The 17772-nt window shown below is 33.9% G+C and overlaps 1 protein-coding gene across 2 annotated transcripts in view; it reads left to right on the top strand.

Moving 5' to 3' along the window:
- The window catches only part of LMBRD1 (LMBR1 domain containing 1), a 109793-nt gene extending 92497 nt beyond the window's left edge, over nt 1-17296 (top strand). For both annotated transcript variants that reach the window (XM_038554443.1, XM_038554444.1), the window contains exons 15-16: nt 16484-16575; nt 16726-17296. In XM_038554443.1, coding sequence (XP_038410371.1) covers nt 16484-16575; nt 16726-16842 — 209 coding nt within the window. In that variant the 3' untranslated portion in view covers nt 16843-17296. The remainder of the gene's footprint in view (nt 1-16483; nt 16576-16725) is intronic.
- The last annotated feature ends 476 nt before the right edge of the window (nt 17297-17772 follow it).

The raw sequence follows: 17772 nt of genomic DNA, 5'->3' as shown, positions 1-17772 counted from the left end.
TAAAAAGATGATGACAATAGGAAGAGGAGGACTTTTGCAATAAGGAAAAACTCTCTTACTGTGAGATCTCTAATTGTTGCCAAGATAAGGCAGAAAAGAGGTTTTTTGTTTGTTTGTCTCTAGGTAGGGAGGAGTAAATAAGGCTAGAAAGAGCCAGGTGTTTGGGAGTAGGGTGATGAGAGAATAATCCCCCCACCCGCCCCGAGGTCAGCCAAGGGGGGGGTGTTCAGGAGCAGATGCAGGCTAAGGCAGGCCAGATTAAGGGGTTTGGAGAAGGAGAGGAATTTAAATTGGGGCCAAATCAAATTAATAAGCCTTTTGTCCTGATTGATCAGTGTAGACACACAGCTCAGGTCATCTTTTTTGAAGCAGAGACTGGGAATTTAGAGGGCCTGTGTCTTTCTTGTCAAAGGTAAATATTTGGGGGCCATCCATGAGTCTTAACAAAGTCATGTGGGAAGGGGAATTCTTTTCTGTAAACACACAAAGAGTAGGAAGATTTATTTAACCATGGTTTCCAGAATCACAGGGTCAAGTTCAACATTGTCAGGATAAATCAGGTAAGACCAGGACTAAAAAATGACTCTTGGTGGGGTGAGTTGGATGACTGACAAGAACAGTTCTGATTGGATGGTGCAAGCAGAAACCTGATGGGAACAGGTTAAAGATGGAACGAGGAGTTGAATGGCTAAGAGTTTGGAATGATTGTCATAATAAAAACCCCAAGGGGGGAAAAAAAAAAAGCTGCTGAGTAAAATATCAAGTTTCTTAAAAATATCAAAGTGTTGATAGGATCTTAAGACAAAAATCTCAATTGTTTTCAGTCATCATTAGTTAGACCAGCAGCATCTGGGAACTTGAGAACTTGTTAGAAATGTAAATTATTAGGCCCAACCTTAAGCCTACTAAATCAGAAACTCTAGGGATGGAATCATACTAAGTCTTCAAAACCTGGTGTATATTTTTGCACTTAAGTAACACCATAATTCAAATCCTAAATTTTCATCATCTAAGTGAAATCATTTATTAAAGTAAAATATAGTTTTACCAAAGCAATAAAGTTGTGTTTAATGAAAAAATATTTTATACTGCTTCAGTTTTTTATTTATTTATTCATGAGAGACACAGAGACGGAGAGAGAGGCAGAGACACAGGCAGAGGGAGAAGCAGGCTCCATGCAGGGAGCCTGACGTGGGACTCGATCCTGGGTCTCCAGGATCACGCCCCGGGCTGAAGGCAATGCTAAACCGCTGAGCCACCCAGGCTGCCCCTATATTTTAATTAATTATAAGTAAAAGTAAAATTAGAAGTTCAGCTCCTTAGTCTCAGTAGTCACATATGAATTATTTGATAGCCACATGTTATTCGTGGCTATTATATTGGACATACAGGGCTAGAACACACATAAGTGGGGCATCTCATAGGAGATGAATGTACCCTCTTGTAAAGCTAAGCCCCTCACTCCCTCCTCCCAAGAATTACATCACCATCTGAGGATGAGCAAGAAGCAAAGTTCTATTATAACTTCCAGAAAATTGAAGGCAAAGTTGACCATAGTGTCAAGAACATGAAGGTTCAGAATCACGTCCCTGAGAAACTGTAACCACAGTACCACCAGCTCTTTGCAGATTTGTAGTCCAAATACACATCACCAGAATGAATTTGTTTCATTGTCATCTCAGACTGGCAGATGAGGTACATGGCACAAGTAAATATAAAGGTTCACTAGAGGAACGCACCTTAATTCTAGGCCTCAAGGAATTTCCTCAAAGGAGCACAAACGAAGACATTAGAGTCAAATGTTTAAGCACACAAGGTAAAACACCATGAAAAAAAGAAGAAATAGCAGGCAGCAAAAAGACTTGCTAATAGCAGATCCTGGAATTATCAACACAGGTTATAGAACAGTGAACTATGATAAAAGGAATAAGACCAGATCAAAATATTGTCAGGGAACAACAAAAAGAATGAATGAATGAAAATGTAACGAATTTGTAATGGACCCAAATACAATATTTAGAAATGAACATACAGTAATGAGAATTAAACACACTTCAGGGAACTACAGCTTTAAATCACAATGATTTCTCCATACATTGTTTATTAGTTCCAAGAGGAAATGTGGTAGCTATAATAGCTATATGTCAGAGAAACTGGGCAGTAGCTGCACCAGTAGAACAAAATTAGCATCATCAAGGGGCAGTGCATGACATCCTGAGAAAAAAGGACAGCATGAATCAAATCATGAGGAAATATCAGACAAAACCAAATTGACAATTGACAAATATTGTATAAAGTAACTAGCCTGTGGTTTAACAAAGAGGTTGAGAAACTGTTACAGATTAGATATGTTAACCAAAAGTAATACATGATCCTGGATTAGATCCTAGACTAGAGGATAAAAATACTAGAAAGAATATACTGGGATAAATGAGTTGGAATATGAACTATAAAGTCTTAAAAATACAGTATCAACGGCACCTGCGTGGCTCATTGATTGTCTGCCTTTGGCTCAGGTTGTGATCCCAGAGTCCTGGGATTGAGTCCCACATCAGGCTCCCCTGGGAGCCTGCTTCTCCCTCTGCCTATGTCTCTGCCTCTCTCTGTCTCTCATGAATAAATAAATAAAGTCTTTAAAATATATATATAGTATCAATGTTAAAATTCTTGAGTAGCTATACTCTGGTTATGTAAGAGAATATCCTTCTGCTTAAAAAATCCTAAAATGTTAAGAGGTTGTTACAATATATGGTTCAGAAAAGATAAGTGTGTATATGTTAAGAGAATGATAAATGGGAGGGGGAAAAAAACACATGAGAACTGCTGAACACCACCAAATGGCAACTATTTTAAAAACTGATAGTCCCAAGAATAGACCAAGATATGAACTACTGGAGATAACCATTTCTAACTACCATTTAGGGGATATTATATATTATATATATAATTACACATTATTTATATACTGTTAAAATTTACATTTATATGTTATTTTTCTTAAATTCTATAAATTTAAGGTTACATCCCTAGTGGTTCAACATGATGTATTTGCCTTACAAAATGGCAAAACACATTTTGAGCATGAAAGTTTGTAAATTCCCTAAGCAATTTAGAATAAAAGATATATGAAAGTGAGTTAATCTTTCTTGTTTATTTTTAATTTTGAATCTGCTACAAAATAATTCATCTCTCATATTTTCCTGTCACTTCTGGTATAAATTTCTAGCATCAGATAAACCTTGATTTAATTATAGACATATTCAATCATGTAAAATGAGTTATTCTTTGGTTAGGTTTACAGAATGTATTCCTGTTGAGGTTCTATGCAGAAGGACAGTTTAAATTCACAAAGCACATATTAAAAACACTTCAAAAAAAAAAAAAATCTCTTCAGAAATTAAACCTCTTCTCTAAAGCCACATAGTACTTTAAAACTTATTGGAGAAATTTTTCATATTTTTAATAATCCACCAGTTTAAGTGCAGTGATAATGTTCTATATTTGGTTATATAATCCAATTTCTTTAAATAATTTAAGATTTTTTCCATAAATTTATCACCTATATTTATTGATAGAACAATTTTTACATTTTCTTAGATGAAGCTTTTGTTTTGAAGGCTTCGAGTTGAAATAGGCGGATTTTCTAACTAAAGTGGTTTCTTATGATAGTATCATCAACCTGTGAGAGTGGATTGGGTAGTTACTGAGTTTGAAAAATGTAATTCTTAAATTCTTAGTACCATCCTTTTCCCTAGAATATGGAATGTTTTCTTTCTACTTGAGCTTCTAAGATTCCAGGAAATTTTATTTAGAGGTCTAGATTACTAAGCAATACTGCTCATAACACTTTATGTGATCACTAACAATGGATTCAGGTGGTATTGTTTTGTGTTTTTTGGGTGTGTGTGTGTTTTAAGACACAGGGTTTGATCCTAGGACCCTGGGATCATGACCTGAGCCAAAGGCAGATGCTTAACTAACTGAGCCCCTAGGTAATTTTTTTTTTTTTACCCACCCACTCATACATTGACCTGTAAGCAAAAAAAAAAAAAAAAGAAGAAGAAGAAAGAAGAAGAAAAGAAAAAAATGCTTTTTTAAGGAGATTCTTATTTCTGTTTAAAAAACCAGTGTTATTAAAGGAATTACTACACTAGTTGACATTTGATGTTTGATTTATATAGTTATAAATAAAATTCACATTTTAAAGAAAGCCAATTTTAACAGGCTCAAAATGAAACTGCTCAAGATATTTCATTAGAAACTAAAGCCTTAAGGGCTACGGTCAAAAAAGGACCCTGCTGTTTTGTGATGACAGTATTTGTTAATGCCTCCTCTGGTGCTGTGTGCCCACATGGATGGTCCATAAATATAATTTGAAGTGAAAATGGTACCCGACTCTTACTGTGGTTATTTAAAAGGCGGATTTTGAATATGGACTATCAATTTAACACCTCCTACCCCATATTAGGTGAAGCTAATTAATTTTAGCTCTCTAGAATTGTGTAACTAATAAGATCCAATTCAGGATTCAGGCAATGGCCTTCAAACAACAACTATGTGTGGTCTTTTTGTCTTAGAGTCTGAAAATTTGGGGTTGGGGGTGGGGATGGGTAAATTAAGGATAGTTAGATTTCGACTATAAGACAAAAAGATAGATTTAGTTATAAGACAAAGATAAGTCAACTCTTAGAATTGTGATAGTTTTGATAGCCTTGTTTTAGAAAGTTAAAGGATTTCTTTGAGGAGTACACCATTAATAGCTATTACAATTTGCACACCTTTAGAAGATACTGACATATCTTTTTTAGTAATACTGAGAATCACCATCCTATCTGTCTTGAAATTTTAAGGTAAGTTTATAGATGTCTTAATTTCTGGGATTCCATATGGTTATTTAATTTTACTTACCTACTATTCCTGTGCTGCTTCATTTAACAAATGTTTATTGATGTCTACTGTGTGTCAGCTGCTATTCTAGATACTAGTGTAACAATAGTGACAACAGAATCAAATATTCCTGTCCCCATGAAGCTTATGTAGTAGTAGGAGACAAGTTGTAAGTATTATGGAGAAAAATAAAGAACCGAAGGAGAGTAACTGGTGTCCAGAAGGAGGGATGATTTGAAATTTTGAGTAGAAAGGAAATTCTTACTGAGAAGCTGTCATTTAAGGAAAACAACCTTAAGCAAGTGTGGAACAAAGGCAGCTATGGGGGAGAAGACCATTCTCGATGAAAGTAACAGCAAGTGCAGAGTAGAAGTATGCTGGAGGAAGTAGTGGAACAACAAGCAGCCAAGTTTAAGGACTTTAGCTTTTACTTTCAGATGCAGGATTATGAGTAGAAGAGTGACATGATGTTCCCAAAGGATCACTTTACTGTGTTGCCTAGGGACCAGGGCTTAGCATACTTTTTCTGTGAAGGATAAGATAGTAAATATTTTAGGCTTTGTGAGACATACTGTGTAGCTCTGCCTTTGTAGTATTAAAGCTGCCATAAACAGTACATTATGGATGGCTGTGGCCATGTTCCAGTAAAACTTACAAAAATAGGTGATGGGCTAAATGTAACCTTTGGATTATAATTTGCCAACCCCTGAGATTGACCATAATAAACCCAAGGACAAAAACAGGTTGACAGGAAGCTTTTTCAGTAATCCAAGAGAGAGCCTGTGATGATGATGCAAGTGGCAAGAAGTGGTCAGATGCTGTTGTATTTTGAAGGTAGAACCAGTAGGATTTGCTGAGAAATCTAGTTATAGGCTAGGAGAGAAAAAGGGGTCAGGAATGATGCCTCTGTTTTTTTTTTTTTTTTTTTTTTTTTGTTTTTTTTTTTTTTAGCATTTTAATTAGAAAATGTTACTTAATGTTTTGTATTCTACTTATTAGATAATATCTAGAATAGTTGTCTTTGAAAACTGCTTGCAGCTATTAAGATTATACTTTTTTTCTTTGAGCCTGTTTGACTTTGTTTTGTTCCTGGTATTCCTTATTAAATAGAAAACTAGTAAGATAACCTATTAACTTCTCGGTCTCACTGTTGGTCATTGCACATTTTCTCATTAGATTTCCCTTACAGTTGAGAGCAAGTGTGGTCATGTGGTATGTGGGGTTAGGGCATTAACCTCATGGTCAAGAAAGCAAGCAAAATAAAGATGTTAGCCTGTTAGCTATTTATTAGTAGCTTTATAAGACTTACCAATATAAGTGAAAATAATATACAGAGCCTACCTTATTTTGGTAATGTTTATTAAAATGTTTAAAATGACTAGTTCTTGATGAAGACAGTATAAACTACTAGATAAAGCCTTTGAACTATGCTTACTGACTTTACTATTTCTCACATTACCACCATTCTTCAAAGCACACTTAACCTTCATTCACTCTTCCTCCACACCCAGGCAGCTGCTAAGGGATGCAGCTTGTTGCCAGAATGACCTTCACATCTCACATGAATTGTACCTTTTAACTAGTGCTCCAGTCTAATCTACACTGCACAGTGCTGTTAGCTTAATTGTTTTGAAGCAGTGATTATCAGACTTATATATGCATCTGAGTTTCTAGAAGGCTTGTTAAACACCAATGGCAAATTTTTGATTCAGTAAATCTGAGGTGGGAGGATTTTCGGAGGGTTCTGGTCTGGGAGCCACACTGTAGAAACCACTGATCTAAAGTAAGTACTCTGATAATGCCATTTCCCCCAATAGAAACCTTAAGTGCTTCTCCCCTCATCATCTGACAGATTCAATCTAGGATTGAAGGACTACCTCTATTTAACCCATCCTACAGCTATGTAGCTTTTTTCCATACATTTTCTGAACATCACCATCTTTTCCACCTTTGCTTTTCAACTATTTGTTCTTGAAATATCACAACTAGTTTCTATGCCACCCTGCCTGTTTTCATTGCTGAGTCCTATGATGTTTATTTCAAACCTAACCATTTTTTTTGAGCCTCTAAACATGAGCAGTCTCTTTTTATCCTTTGAATTCCCATATCATTTACATTTTATGACTACCTTACTCTGTCTTAATTTATGGTCATTTATATATATTATCGCTCTTTTAGTTTTTTAAATTTTCTTAATCTCTATGCCCAACGTAGGACTCAAACTCATAACCCTTAGATCAAGAGTTGCATGCTCTACTGACTGAGCCACCCAGGCACCCCTGTTCTCTTATAGGAATGTAAGCTCCTTGAGGATAAGAAAATATTACCTAAGCATATTTTTCTATCTTCCTCAAAATAACAATCTAGAATTAAACCAGTTTTTTATTTGTTATTTTTCTTTGTCATTTTAAAAATGTTATTTAAGTATCATAAAATATTAGTTTAGCTAGCATCTTCTAGCTTTTTTTTTTTTTTTAAGATTTTATTTATTTATTCACGAGAAACACAGAGGGAGAGAGAGAGAGAGATGCAGAGACACAGGCAGAGGGAGAAGCAGGCTCCATGCATGGAGCCTGATGTGGGACTCCATCCTGTGTCTCCAGGATCAGGCCCTGGGCTGAAGGCGGCGCTAAACCACTGAGCCACTGGGGCTGCCCATTCTACCTTCTTTCTTATTTAATCTGTTGGATGAAATCCATTGTACCTTCTAAGTCCCTATTGACTTCCTTTTCTTATTTAGATCAATTGTTTTCTGATTCTGCTGCTTATCAGTAATCTTATAATTTCTGTTCATTGGACTTTAGATGCATTATAAGCCATATCTTTTTTCTTGATTTCCTCTCCCAAGCCCTTAGTTTTTCTTGAGTTAAAAAAAAAAAAAAATGCCTTGTATTTTCACATCTGAAAATGACTTATATGTCCAAAAAGTATCTCAGTTTATTAATTGATGGGTAATTTGGTTGCACTTAGAAATCCACATAAGAAATCATTTCTTTTAGAATTTTAAAGGCATTGTGTCATCTTTTATTTTTTAACTGGTCACATCCTTTCGTTTTTTAACTGGTGAGAAATCTCATGCCGTCTACTACTTTTGTTTTTTTCTTTGTTTTGTTTTGTTTTGAAATTTAGTTATGGACTTACTTTATTTTTTTTTTTTTTTTGCAAATTTATTTTTTATTGGTGTTCAATTTGCCAACATATAGAATAACACCCAGTGCTCATCCCATCAAGTGCCCCCTGCAGTGCCCGTCACCCAGTCGCTCCCACCCCCCTCCCACTTTCCCTTCCCCCACCCCTAATTCGTTTCTACTACTTCTTTTGAAGCTAACTTGGTAAGTTCTCTTTTCTCCATTCTCTCTTGGGGAGCTCATCTTCATTAGTTGCTGGATATCTTCAGCTGATCATCTATCTCATCCATATTTCATATTCTATGCCTACCGTTTTACTCTGGATACTTGCATGTTTGTTCAGCTTTATCTTCAAACCATATCCTAAAATTTTTATTTCATATAACAAAGTCATAACTTTCCTCAAGTACTTATTCTGATCTTTTTCAAGCATCCTTGTTTTATGGCTGTAAAATCTTATTCAATACCTGAAGGTACTAAACATTTTTCTTAATGGTTTCCTTTAAATAAAATTACAATTCTGTTTACCTTGGAACAATTCTGTTTATCGTGTCCTTTCTCCTTCATGCTGATAGTTTCTATATATATCTGATGTATTCATTCATATTTATGCTAATTTACATTTAAGTATCAGGAACTAGGAAGCCTCATCATGGGAACTCTGTGACTGAGGTTTCTAGTGATCCTTAAATTATATTTTAAAATAAATGAGAGGGAAACTAGTTGTTTTATTGGAAACCTTTTAAGTGTGGCTTTTCATCTTCCAGGTTATTGTTGATTTTCATCACCTGATGGCTTACTTCCCATTCTGTTTGCTGTTAAGAGATTGCTGCTGGTTTTATTCCTATACTCTAACTTTTAATGAGGTCCTGAGAAGGAAAGAAACAAATGACTGTGCCCAGTCTGTCATCTTGAACCAAAAAGCTTTGTTCTCAACAGATTGAAATAGTTCTTCATGCTTAAGTACTGTAAATTTATAATCTTTTACTTGACAGATAACAAGTTTGTGAATTGATAGCTTTATTTGATTTAAATCTACCTACCTTTCAAATGCTCCTATACCTTGGTCTTTATTGTCTATATTGGGCTTCAGATAACTGACCGAACAGAGAAGAGACTAATATATTAGCCAGCTGTGAGTTTATTAATTTATCATAGGAAATATAACTATTAAAGAAACTAGAGACTCAGGGTTAGTGAATTCTCACCGCAGAGAAAGAATGTGTTTTGAAAACCAAATTTATAGTCACAGTTTCTAGGTAGGCATAGAATCATAAAGAAGGCCTCATTGATCTTATTGGCTGGTATCATCTAGCTGAGATAGCCTGATATATTGTGTCCATTGTCAAGGTGAGGTTGCCATGCAGACCAGAAAATTAGGTATTGACTACAGCATCATTTTTCCTGGGTTTTGCTTGCAATCCAGAAAGTCTCTTGATGTCAGAGTTCTTTTTCTAGGTGACATTTTGACTCCGTTGATAAAAGTTCAACTAAGAATACTAAAGTTAATTAGGTGTAAGCTTTCTGAGTTCTCTGGAATCTATGCCAAAGCCAACCTAGGTAATTTTGTGAAACTTAGCCACTTGTATAGAGTTCTTGCTCAAGGTTGCTAACTCCTAAAACAGTCTTCTCTTTTTTTTTAAATCACATGTAGATTTCTCTCTAAATTTAATTTTCAGAAGATCAGTCTATCAAAAAAAAAAAAAAAAAGAGTCTGTCCTGTCACTGTATACCACAAGCAGATACTATTTCATTGTCACTTAGAAAGAAACTGATATTCAGAAGTTAGATGACTCACCCCAGAATCTCACAGTATATGTGGCAGACTCAAGAACCAAATCTCACTTTTCTATTTCTACCTTTAATATTTTCTACTATACTCATTACACTATTACTATTTTATGAAAAAAATATAATGGAAAATGGTTGTTCTTTCTGTTTTATGTTTGACTGTCTTTGGGCAATTAAGACTAGTAGACAGTAAATCTTAATTAATTTAGAATTTACTAATGAGTTTGTGATTATTTCTACAGATTATATGCTAATGCTTATCTCTGTGACTCCCATTTTATAAATTTTATATGGCCAGTGAGTAATATAGTGATATTAGGAACATTCTTTATTGGAACGCTACATATTTTAGCACCTTTGAAATACCTTACATTTTTAAAAGTATAATCAGAGCTCAACAGAAGTTATCATTTGTTCTTAAAAATAATCACTGTAGAATTCATTCTTTTTTTTTTTAAGATTTTATTTATTTGAGAGAGAGCGTGAGCGAGAGAAAAGCACAAGCAGGGGAAGGGGTAGAGAGAGAGGGAAAAGCAGAGTAACCACTGAGCAGGGAGCTCCCCATGCAGGGCTCAATCCCAGAACCCTGAACTGAAGACAAATGCTTAAACCAACTGTGCCACCTAAGCACCCCTGTAAAACTTATTGTTTAGTGTAAAACATCTGACAAGTGGTATCTTTATTAACCTGATACAGTTTGTGTATTCATAAAATATAATAAAACTACTTCCTTTAGAATTTCTGTACTTCTTTATGTTTACCAATTCTTTCCCTTTTGACTAGCCCCCCAGTGAAATTTAACAAAACTTTGATTTAACTGAATGCCATTTGTTCAATTTTAAGAAATATAGAACTTTGATTTTTATTATGTATTTTAATTTTTTTCTGCCCCTTTTTATTTGGATGTGTGTTGTAAGTATCTCAAAAATTTTTACGTGTGTATATTTCATATGCTGTAAGTCCATTTGACACTAAAACAGTGATTAACTGGAATTATACTTCTAAAATCTTTCAGTCTAACCTTTTTTTTTTTCCATCCTAATAGCTCACATTTTCACTTGGATTGTCTTCTACCTGAGTGAACTTCCATCTACTCTCAGTCCCTTCTGCTAGTCTATGGCCACTCATGTTATTCTCTTTCTTAGGATTAATAATTCCTAATCCTATCACAATAAAATCGAGCTCCTTAGTCTGTATGTAGTTTAGATTCATGTCTATTTTAAATATTCAATAGTATCAAGACCCTAATCAGAAATCAAAGTTAGCATAATCTTGGATAGCCATGAGAAATGAAGTGGCATTCTAAATAGTCCAATCTTCTGCTAGTTTTTTGTCACTAGCCAAACAAAATATTCACTTCAAAGTTCATTCTTCATGATGCAGGAGTTTTCTCATAGGCCTTCTTTATATATGCATATGTAATATAAGGATTCGTTTTATAAATAAAGTACAATTATAGAGTGTAATTAATTCTAAGTTGATTTCAGGTGAAGGTATAACATGATGACTTAATTGTAGCTTAAATCAACACTAAATGTTTTAAAAATATATTTAAAATAGATGGTGTGATTTATCATAGCTAATAACCAAAGTTATCTTAGTGGTAGTCAGCATACATTAACGATGACATAACAAATAATCTAAGAGGAAACAAGAAAATGGAATATAAAATTTATGAGGTATATTTTTAAAGGTTGCTGTTACGTGAAAACAGATTTAATTGTACTTTCTGTTATTTATTAGATGATAAGTGAGAAGAGATAGAGAAAGGGTAGTAGTGTCAGTATTCAAAGTCTTTTGATTTTATTCATATGCTCCCGATGCCCTTTCTTGGCTCTTTTAATTTTGATCTTTTTTGTACAGCCACTTTGTTGTCAGAAATTTTTTTATCTTAACCCCTACTTTAATTTTTCATTGTTAATAGTACTCTTTAGTTTAATTAGAACTTTTGTATGTCCTTTTGAGGTACAACAGTCAGAAGTTTCCTGAACACTTTTGATTTTAGAACACAATCCTTAAATGAAATATCTGGCAATTTAAATTTACTTTGAAGTTTGAGCCAAGTTCAAAATATTTAATTATAATTTTTTAGATAACTAGAAAGACCTCTATAGATCTCCTAGGTATCGTGATTCAGGTAAACATCTAGAAAATGGCAGATGGTCAGGAGAAAAGCCTCCTCTGTTTATTCAGTGTGGAATCATCACTTGAATATAAAATATATGCATACACTTATTAACCAAAATTATTCTGTAGTCATATACCACTTTATATAAATGTAAACATAATAATGCATACATATAAAGATAGCTAGAAAGAGTTGTTACATACTCATTGTGTATATGGATTTGTAGTGTAGTGTAGATTTGTGTCAAATCTACGACCTTTGAAAATGGTGGTAAGCATGTAAAAGTGATAAGAAAAATATTTAAGGTCTATTTTTTGTGGTGGGCAAAATCATCAGTGGGTATAGGCCAATTTAAAATGTCACTGAATGGATTATTAGACCTCTGTGGAAAAATGATTTGATCTGACTTGCTTCTGCAGCTCAGCTTCTGTCTTATAATCCTTGTTCTGGCCCTGAAATTTCTAATTCAGTGAATTTTTGACTCCCAAAGAATCTTTAAGTATACCCTTATAAGGGTAAGGTGAAGCTCATGTAATACGTAAGCCATGGAACATACTGCTCTTGTTTTTAAAATAATTATGAACAGACATTTTTTGCATAAATCCTAATCTGTTCCTCTTCATTTTTAAAACATCAAATTGGTTATTTTTATTTAATTAAAGGTATATTACTGTTTAGGAGACAGCATATTACTGAATTATACAGGTTCAAATCTCACCAAATCCCTTTGTATCTGTATTTGTAACTGAACCAATCAATGTGAGTTTGCTCCTAGGTGAGTCACAAACTGCACCAGGTTGAATGGTCATACCAAGACTTTTATTTCTGGCAAAGAAGGAGATCATTAGGAATGGCTTCCAAAGCTGTGATTCCCCAAGAGAGGGTGAATGAGTACCCTGTTTTTAGGGTTAGGATGAATAAATAGTTAGATAGGGGGATCCCTGGGTGGCACAGCGGTTTAGCGCCTGCCTTTGGCCCAGGGCATGATCCTGGAGACCCGGGATCGAATCCCACGTCGGGCTCCTGGTGCATGGAGCCTGCTTCTCCCTCTGCCTATGTCTCTGCCTCTCTCTCTCTCTCTGTGTGACTATCAAAAATAAAATAAAATAAATAAAATAAAATAAAATAAAATAAAATAAAATATAAAAAATAAAATAAAATAAAATAATAAAATAAAATATTTAATAGATAGGGAAGCCTTTTCATTCTGTGTAAAAATGAGCATAAAGTCATGCATGCACCTTAGAAAGCATGTCTGTACATACGTAATATGTTATATAAGTGAGGCTATGGCTCCTCTTGGGGCAGATATTTTAGTATTATAATGAGGTAAAGGTAATTGTTGGTCACTCCAGTGGTCACTGCTTGGTCCATCTGGACAGGCACAAGTTAGTGTTTTAGCTCAAATGGCTTGGGTGGTCTGGGCAGCAGGAGGTCTTGTTAGGGCAGTTGCCATCCCCTGAATGGTAGTTTCCAGTTTCATTTGCCTGAGTTAGAAGGTAGCCCAGAAAGAAGAGTTTAAGGAAAAATGCAAGATAGGGATTAGTGAATACAGACAGGTGGGCAGTAAAGGTCAGATGTTGGGGTCTCGCTGGTGACACTTTAACTATAGGGACAGTAAAATAATGAACATAGACACAGTAGTCATGATACTAATACCTAAGCAATTATTTTCTTTACTACTATTGCTTTACTACTTTTAAAATCTTAATATTATTTGTTTTCCTCAAGACCACTTCAACAGCTCTTGAGAACTATGTTCTTATCATGGATTCAGCTATACTTCTACACTTTTCATAGAGATTTTGATATACCTCATCTGATCTTTAGAATGACCCTATAAAGAAATACGGTGATATCTCCATTTTACAAGCACAGAGTCTGAACAGTTCAGATTTTCCCATTCACGTGGCAAAGAAGTGGCCAAATGATATTTGACACTAAGTTGTCAGAGACTGGAGTCTGGGCTCTTCCTTCACCATACTGGATATTTAGTTATACTTTCATTTTTAAGACCTATGCAAGTGTCTTGTTTTGACATCATTGGAATCTTGTCAGATTTTAAATTAGAATTGTGTTTAGCGATTCCATTTTAAAATAAAATACCCCTTTAAAAATATTTAGCTAATTTTGGCAGTTACATTGAATATGAATGCCAGGTATACTGATAGATATTTGAAATACTCAGGCTTATCTAATGAAAAAGGTGTCAAATTGAATACAAGCATAACTTGTTTTATTGTGCTTCACTTTATTGCACTTTGCAGATACTACATTGTTTATAAATTGAAGGTTTGCAGCAGCCCTGCATGAGCAAGTCTGTTGGTACCATTTTACAACAGCGTTTGTTCAGTTTATGTCTCTTTGTCACAGTTAAATTCTCATAAAATTTCCAACTTTTTCATTTTATTTGTTACAGTGATCTGTGATCAGTGATTGTGAGTTGCTGAAAGTTCAGGTCATGGTTAGATTTTAGCAATAAAGTATTTTTTCATTATGATATGCATTATTTATTTAGACATAATGTTTTTGCACATTTAATTATTAATTAATAATTATAATTATTAATAATAAATAATTTTTAATAAACATTTCATTTGATTCGCTTTTATTGCAATATTTTATTGCAATATTCACTTTTTTGAGGTGGTCTGGAACCTAACCTGCAGTATCTCCAAGGTATGCCTGTAGTTATATTACTTTGAAGCGAATTCTATAATAGAAGAGAGTAAAATATTGAGGAGCAAAGTGAATGACTAATGACTTTCCTGTCTAGGTTTCTCTGCTAGACTGAACTCGCAGTACAGCGTCTAGCTATAATTTTGGGCACGAGTAACCATAGGAGAGTAGAGAAACATTTGTTCAGCCACTACTGCTTGAATCCTTTTTGGTTTTTGTTAGGAAGCTTTGAATATTCCTTCTAGACTTTTCTATTGAGAAAGAGAGCAAAAAATATGTAGGAGGACTGTGAAGGTATGGGGATCAATAGATCATCATTAGATTGGTGATCTCTGCTTGTGAAAGGAAGATACTGCCTCTTTATTAAACTGCATGCTTCTCTGCCAGAAGAAAAAAAAATGCTTTGTCCAATTGCTATTGAGTAATTCAGAAGTAAATGTTGAAGTACAGTGGAAGGGATTAGAGTAGATAAGATTTAGATTATCTGTTTATTTACATGACCTATTTAAAACTTTATATGACAAGTGTTATATATGCATAAAGTATAACCTAAAGCCTGCTTTTCAGAAAACCATGTGATAGACTCCCCAAGATAAAGTGTTTTAGAACCTTTGTGTAAAAAACTGGGTTACAAAAAACAAAAAAAACAAAAACAAAAAACTGGGTTACAGATTTCTCAACTCAACTTTATGTTTTAAGAGAAAATAGTACTTATTTATTTACACTAGAAGAGAGTTCATAAAATTAGAAATCAACAGTGTATTTTCTTAATCAGCAATAGGATGTGATACTCGTCTCCTAGTTGCATGTGGAATTTCTTGCTGTTGTCAATTTTGGTTAAAATATGCAGAAATCATAATCTGTTTTGTAATTAATTGACTAAAAAGAAGTTGCCTTATAAGATTAAGGAAAGATTTTTTTCTGTAGCGAAAAGAAAAGGCCCTCTGAAATTTGGAAGGTTAAATCCTCTGTTAGCTGCAGAATATATAATTTTTCAATCAAGCCTAAGCTACCTCAGGCCTTTCTGAATGGTATCAATAAACAAATATTTCCTCAGATACTATTTCTCAAACATATCTATTTAAAGGACTTTGTAACCTAATGGAAATAACGTATTTGCATGAAAATAGTATGGAGTCTAACACAGATGTTAAATAACCAGTCTGCCACTTTCTCTTTAAAGGTTACTTTCCTTTTTTTTTTTTTTTTGAAAGAGAAAAATATACAATTGATTGATTTTTGGTGTATGATTTATTTTTAATTCAAGCATAAGTACTAATCTAAAATTCAAATGATAAGCATATCAGTAAATGACATATTTGTATTTCTTTCTCAATGGCGGTCTTTTTTTTTTTTTTTCAATAGCGGTCTTAAAAAGAAAAAAGTAAATCTCAGAACACCTCTCAAAGTTGAGCTGTCCTGAGAATTAGATTTTTAGAAAAGTACAACTTAATTATGATCACACCTGATTACTTTGTTCATTTTTTCTTATATTCATCATATCTTCTTTAACAACACATAAAAGAAAACTTTGTTTTGGTTAGGACATATCTGGCACTCCAGGTTAAAATGCTTCTTCTCTTTCAAGTAAATGGAACTGTCCAATACAATTTTTCTTATACCTAAAAGCCAGGATTACATAGGTGTCATTTATTTTTTTGAAATGTCATACTATTTGGTAATTTAACACTATATTAAGGATACTGAAGGAGTGGGCTTTAGAGAAAGACCTAGATTTCAATTTTCTCTCTAACACCTATTGACTATATGACCTTGATCTTTAGTTTTGGTTAATAATCTTTTAGATAAAGTTTTAATAGTTCATTTCACAAAAGAAACTCTCACCATTATCCTTTATTTGCTTTTATAGATCAGTGTACTGTTACGCGCACATATCTGTTCCTTCACAAGTTCTGGTTCTTTAGTGCTGCATACTATTTTGGGAACTGGGCCTTTCTTGGGGTAAGTAGTACAGGTATACTAGGGATGATCTGAACCTCAATTGCCCATTTGTATCACAGTGGATTTTAAATTCACTGTGCATTTTAAATTCATTACTTTCTGAATGACTTTAAATTTAAGAAATAACATGTAGCTTATTTAAATTTACAGGTATTCTTGATTGGATTAATTGTATCCTGTTGTAAAGGGAAGAAATCTGTCATTGAAGGAGTTGATGAAGATGATTCAGACATAAGTGATGATGAGCCCTCTGTCTATTCTGTTTGACGGCCCCTCTCTTAGGGGTTTTATAAGGCTGATTGAATGTCTATTATGCATTTTTAAAGTGTTAAACTAACATTAGGATAAACTGACTAGCTTTCATCAAAAATGGGAGCATGGCTATTAAAAAAACTATATTTTTTATGTTATCCGAAGTAACATTATTGTATCATAGATTAACATTTAAAATTGCTATAATAATTCTATGTAAATATAAAACCATGGACTTTGTGAGAGAATGTTTTGTGGAAATTTTCTTTCTCTAGTGTATAATAGTGTTGAATTGATTAAAAATCTTCCAGAATTAATATTCCCTTTTGTCACTTTTTAAAAACATAATAAATCAGTTGTATCTGTGCCTTTGGGTCTCTAGAGTAATGTGGAATTCCAAAGTGTCTATATCTGATTATCTAAAAATAATACAAGATAGCCGATAAATAAATGTTACTCCTCTATGCAACTTGTTTTCTATTTTCTGCATTATATCATTAGTGCCATTCAAATATATTTCATGAGCAGATTTCAAGCTACTTGGTGCTATAAGACCACAGCATTCCAAGATGTGTTGTATGGTTCAGATATTACTCCATTAGATATATTACCACCTCTTTAGTATTTAAGCCTTACACATTGTTGTAGGTGGCTAACCTCAAAATTTGCCTTCCAACATAAATGAGAGTCTTATCAAGAATAATTGATTTTGAAAAAAAAATCAGTTTACTTATTATTTTAAGATATGTAACCTTGGGGCACCTGGGTGGCTCAGTTAAGTATCTGACTCTTGATCTTTGCTCGGGTCTTGATCTTGGGGTGGTGAGTTTAAGCCCCACATTGGGCTCTTCACTGGGCATGGAGCCTACTTACATATGACATCATATTTTGTGTTTAAAAGTACGTTTTCATTCTAAAGATTTATAATTTTCAAAAGGCATAAGG

The sequence above is a fragment of the Canis lupus genome, chromosome 12 (assembly GCF_011100685.1).
Source record: "Canis lupus familiaris isolate Mischka breed German Shepherd chromosome 12, alternate assembly UU_Cfam_GSD_1.0, whole genome shotgun sequence".
Taxonomy (NCBI): domain Eukaryota; kingdom Metazoa; phylum Chordata; class Mammalia; order Carnivora; family Canidae; genus Canis; species Canis lupus.
Note: the sequence above shows the minus strand (reverse complement) of the source record. Positions and strands in the feature narration are given on the sequence as shown.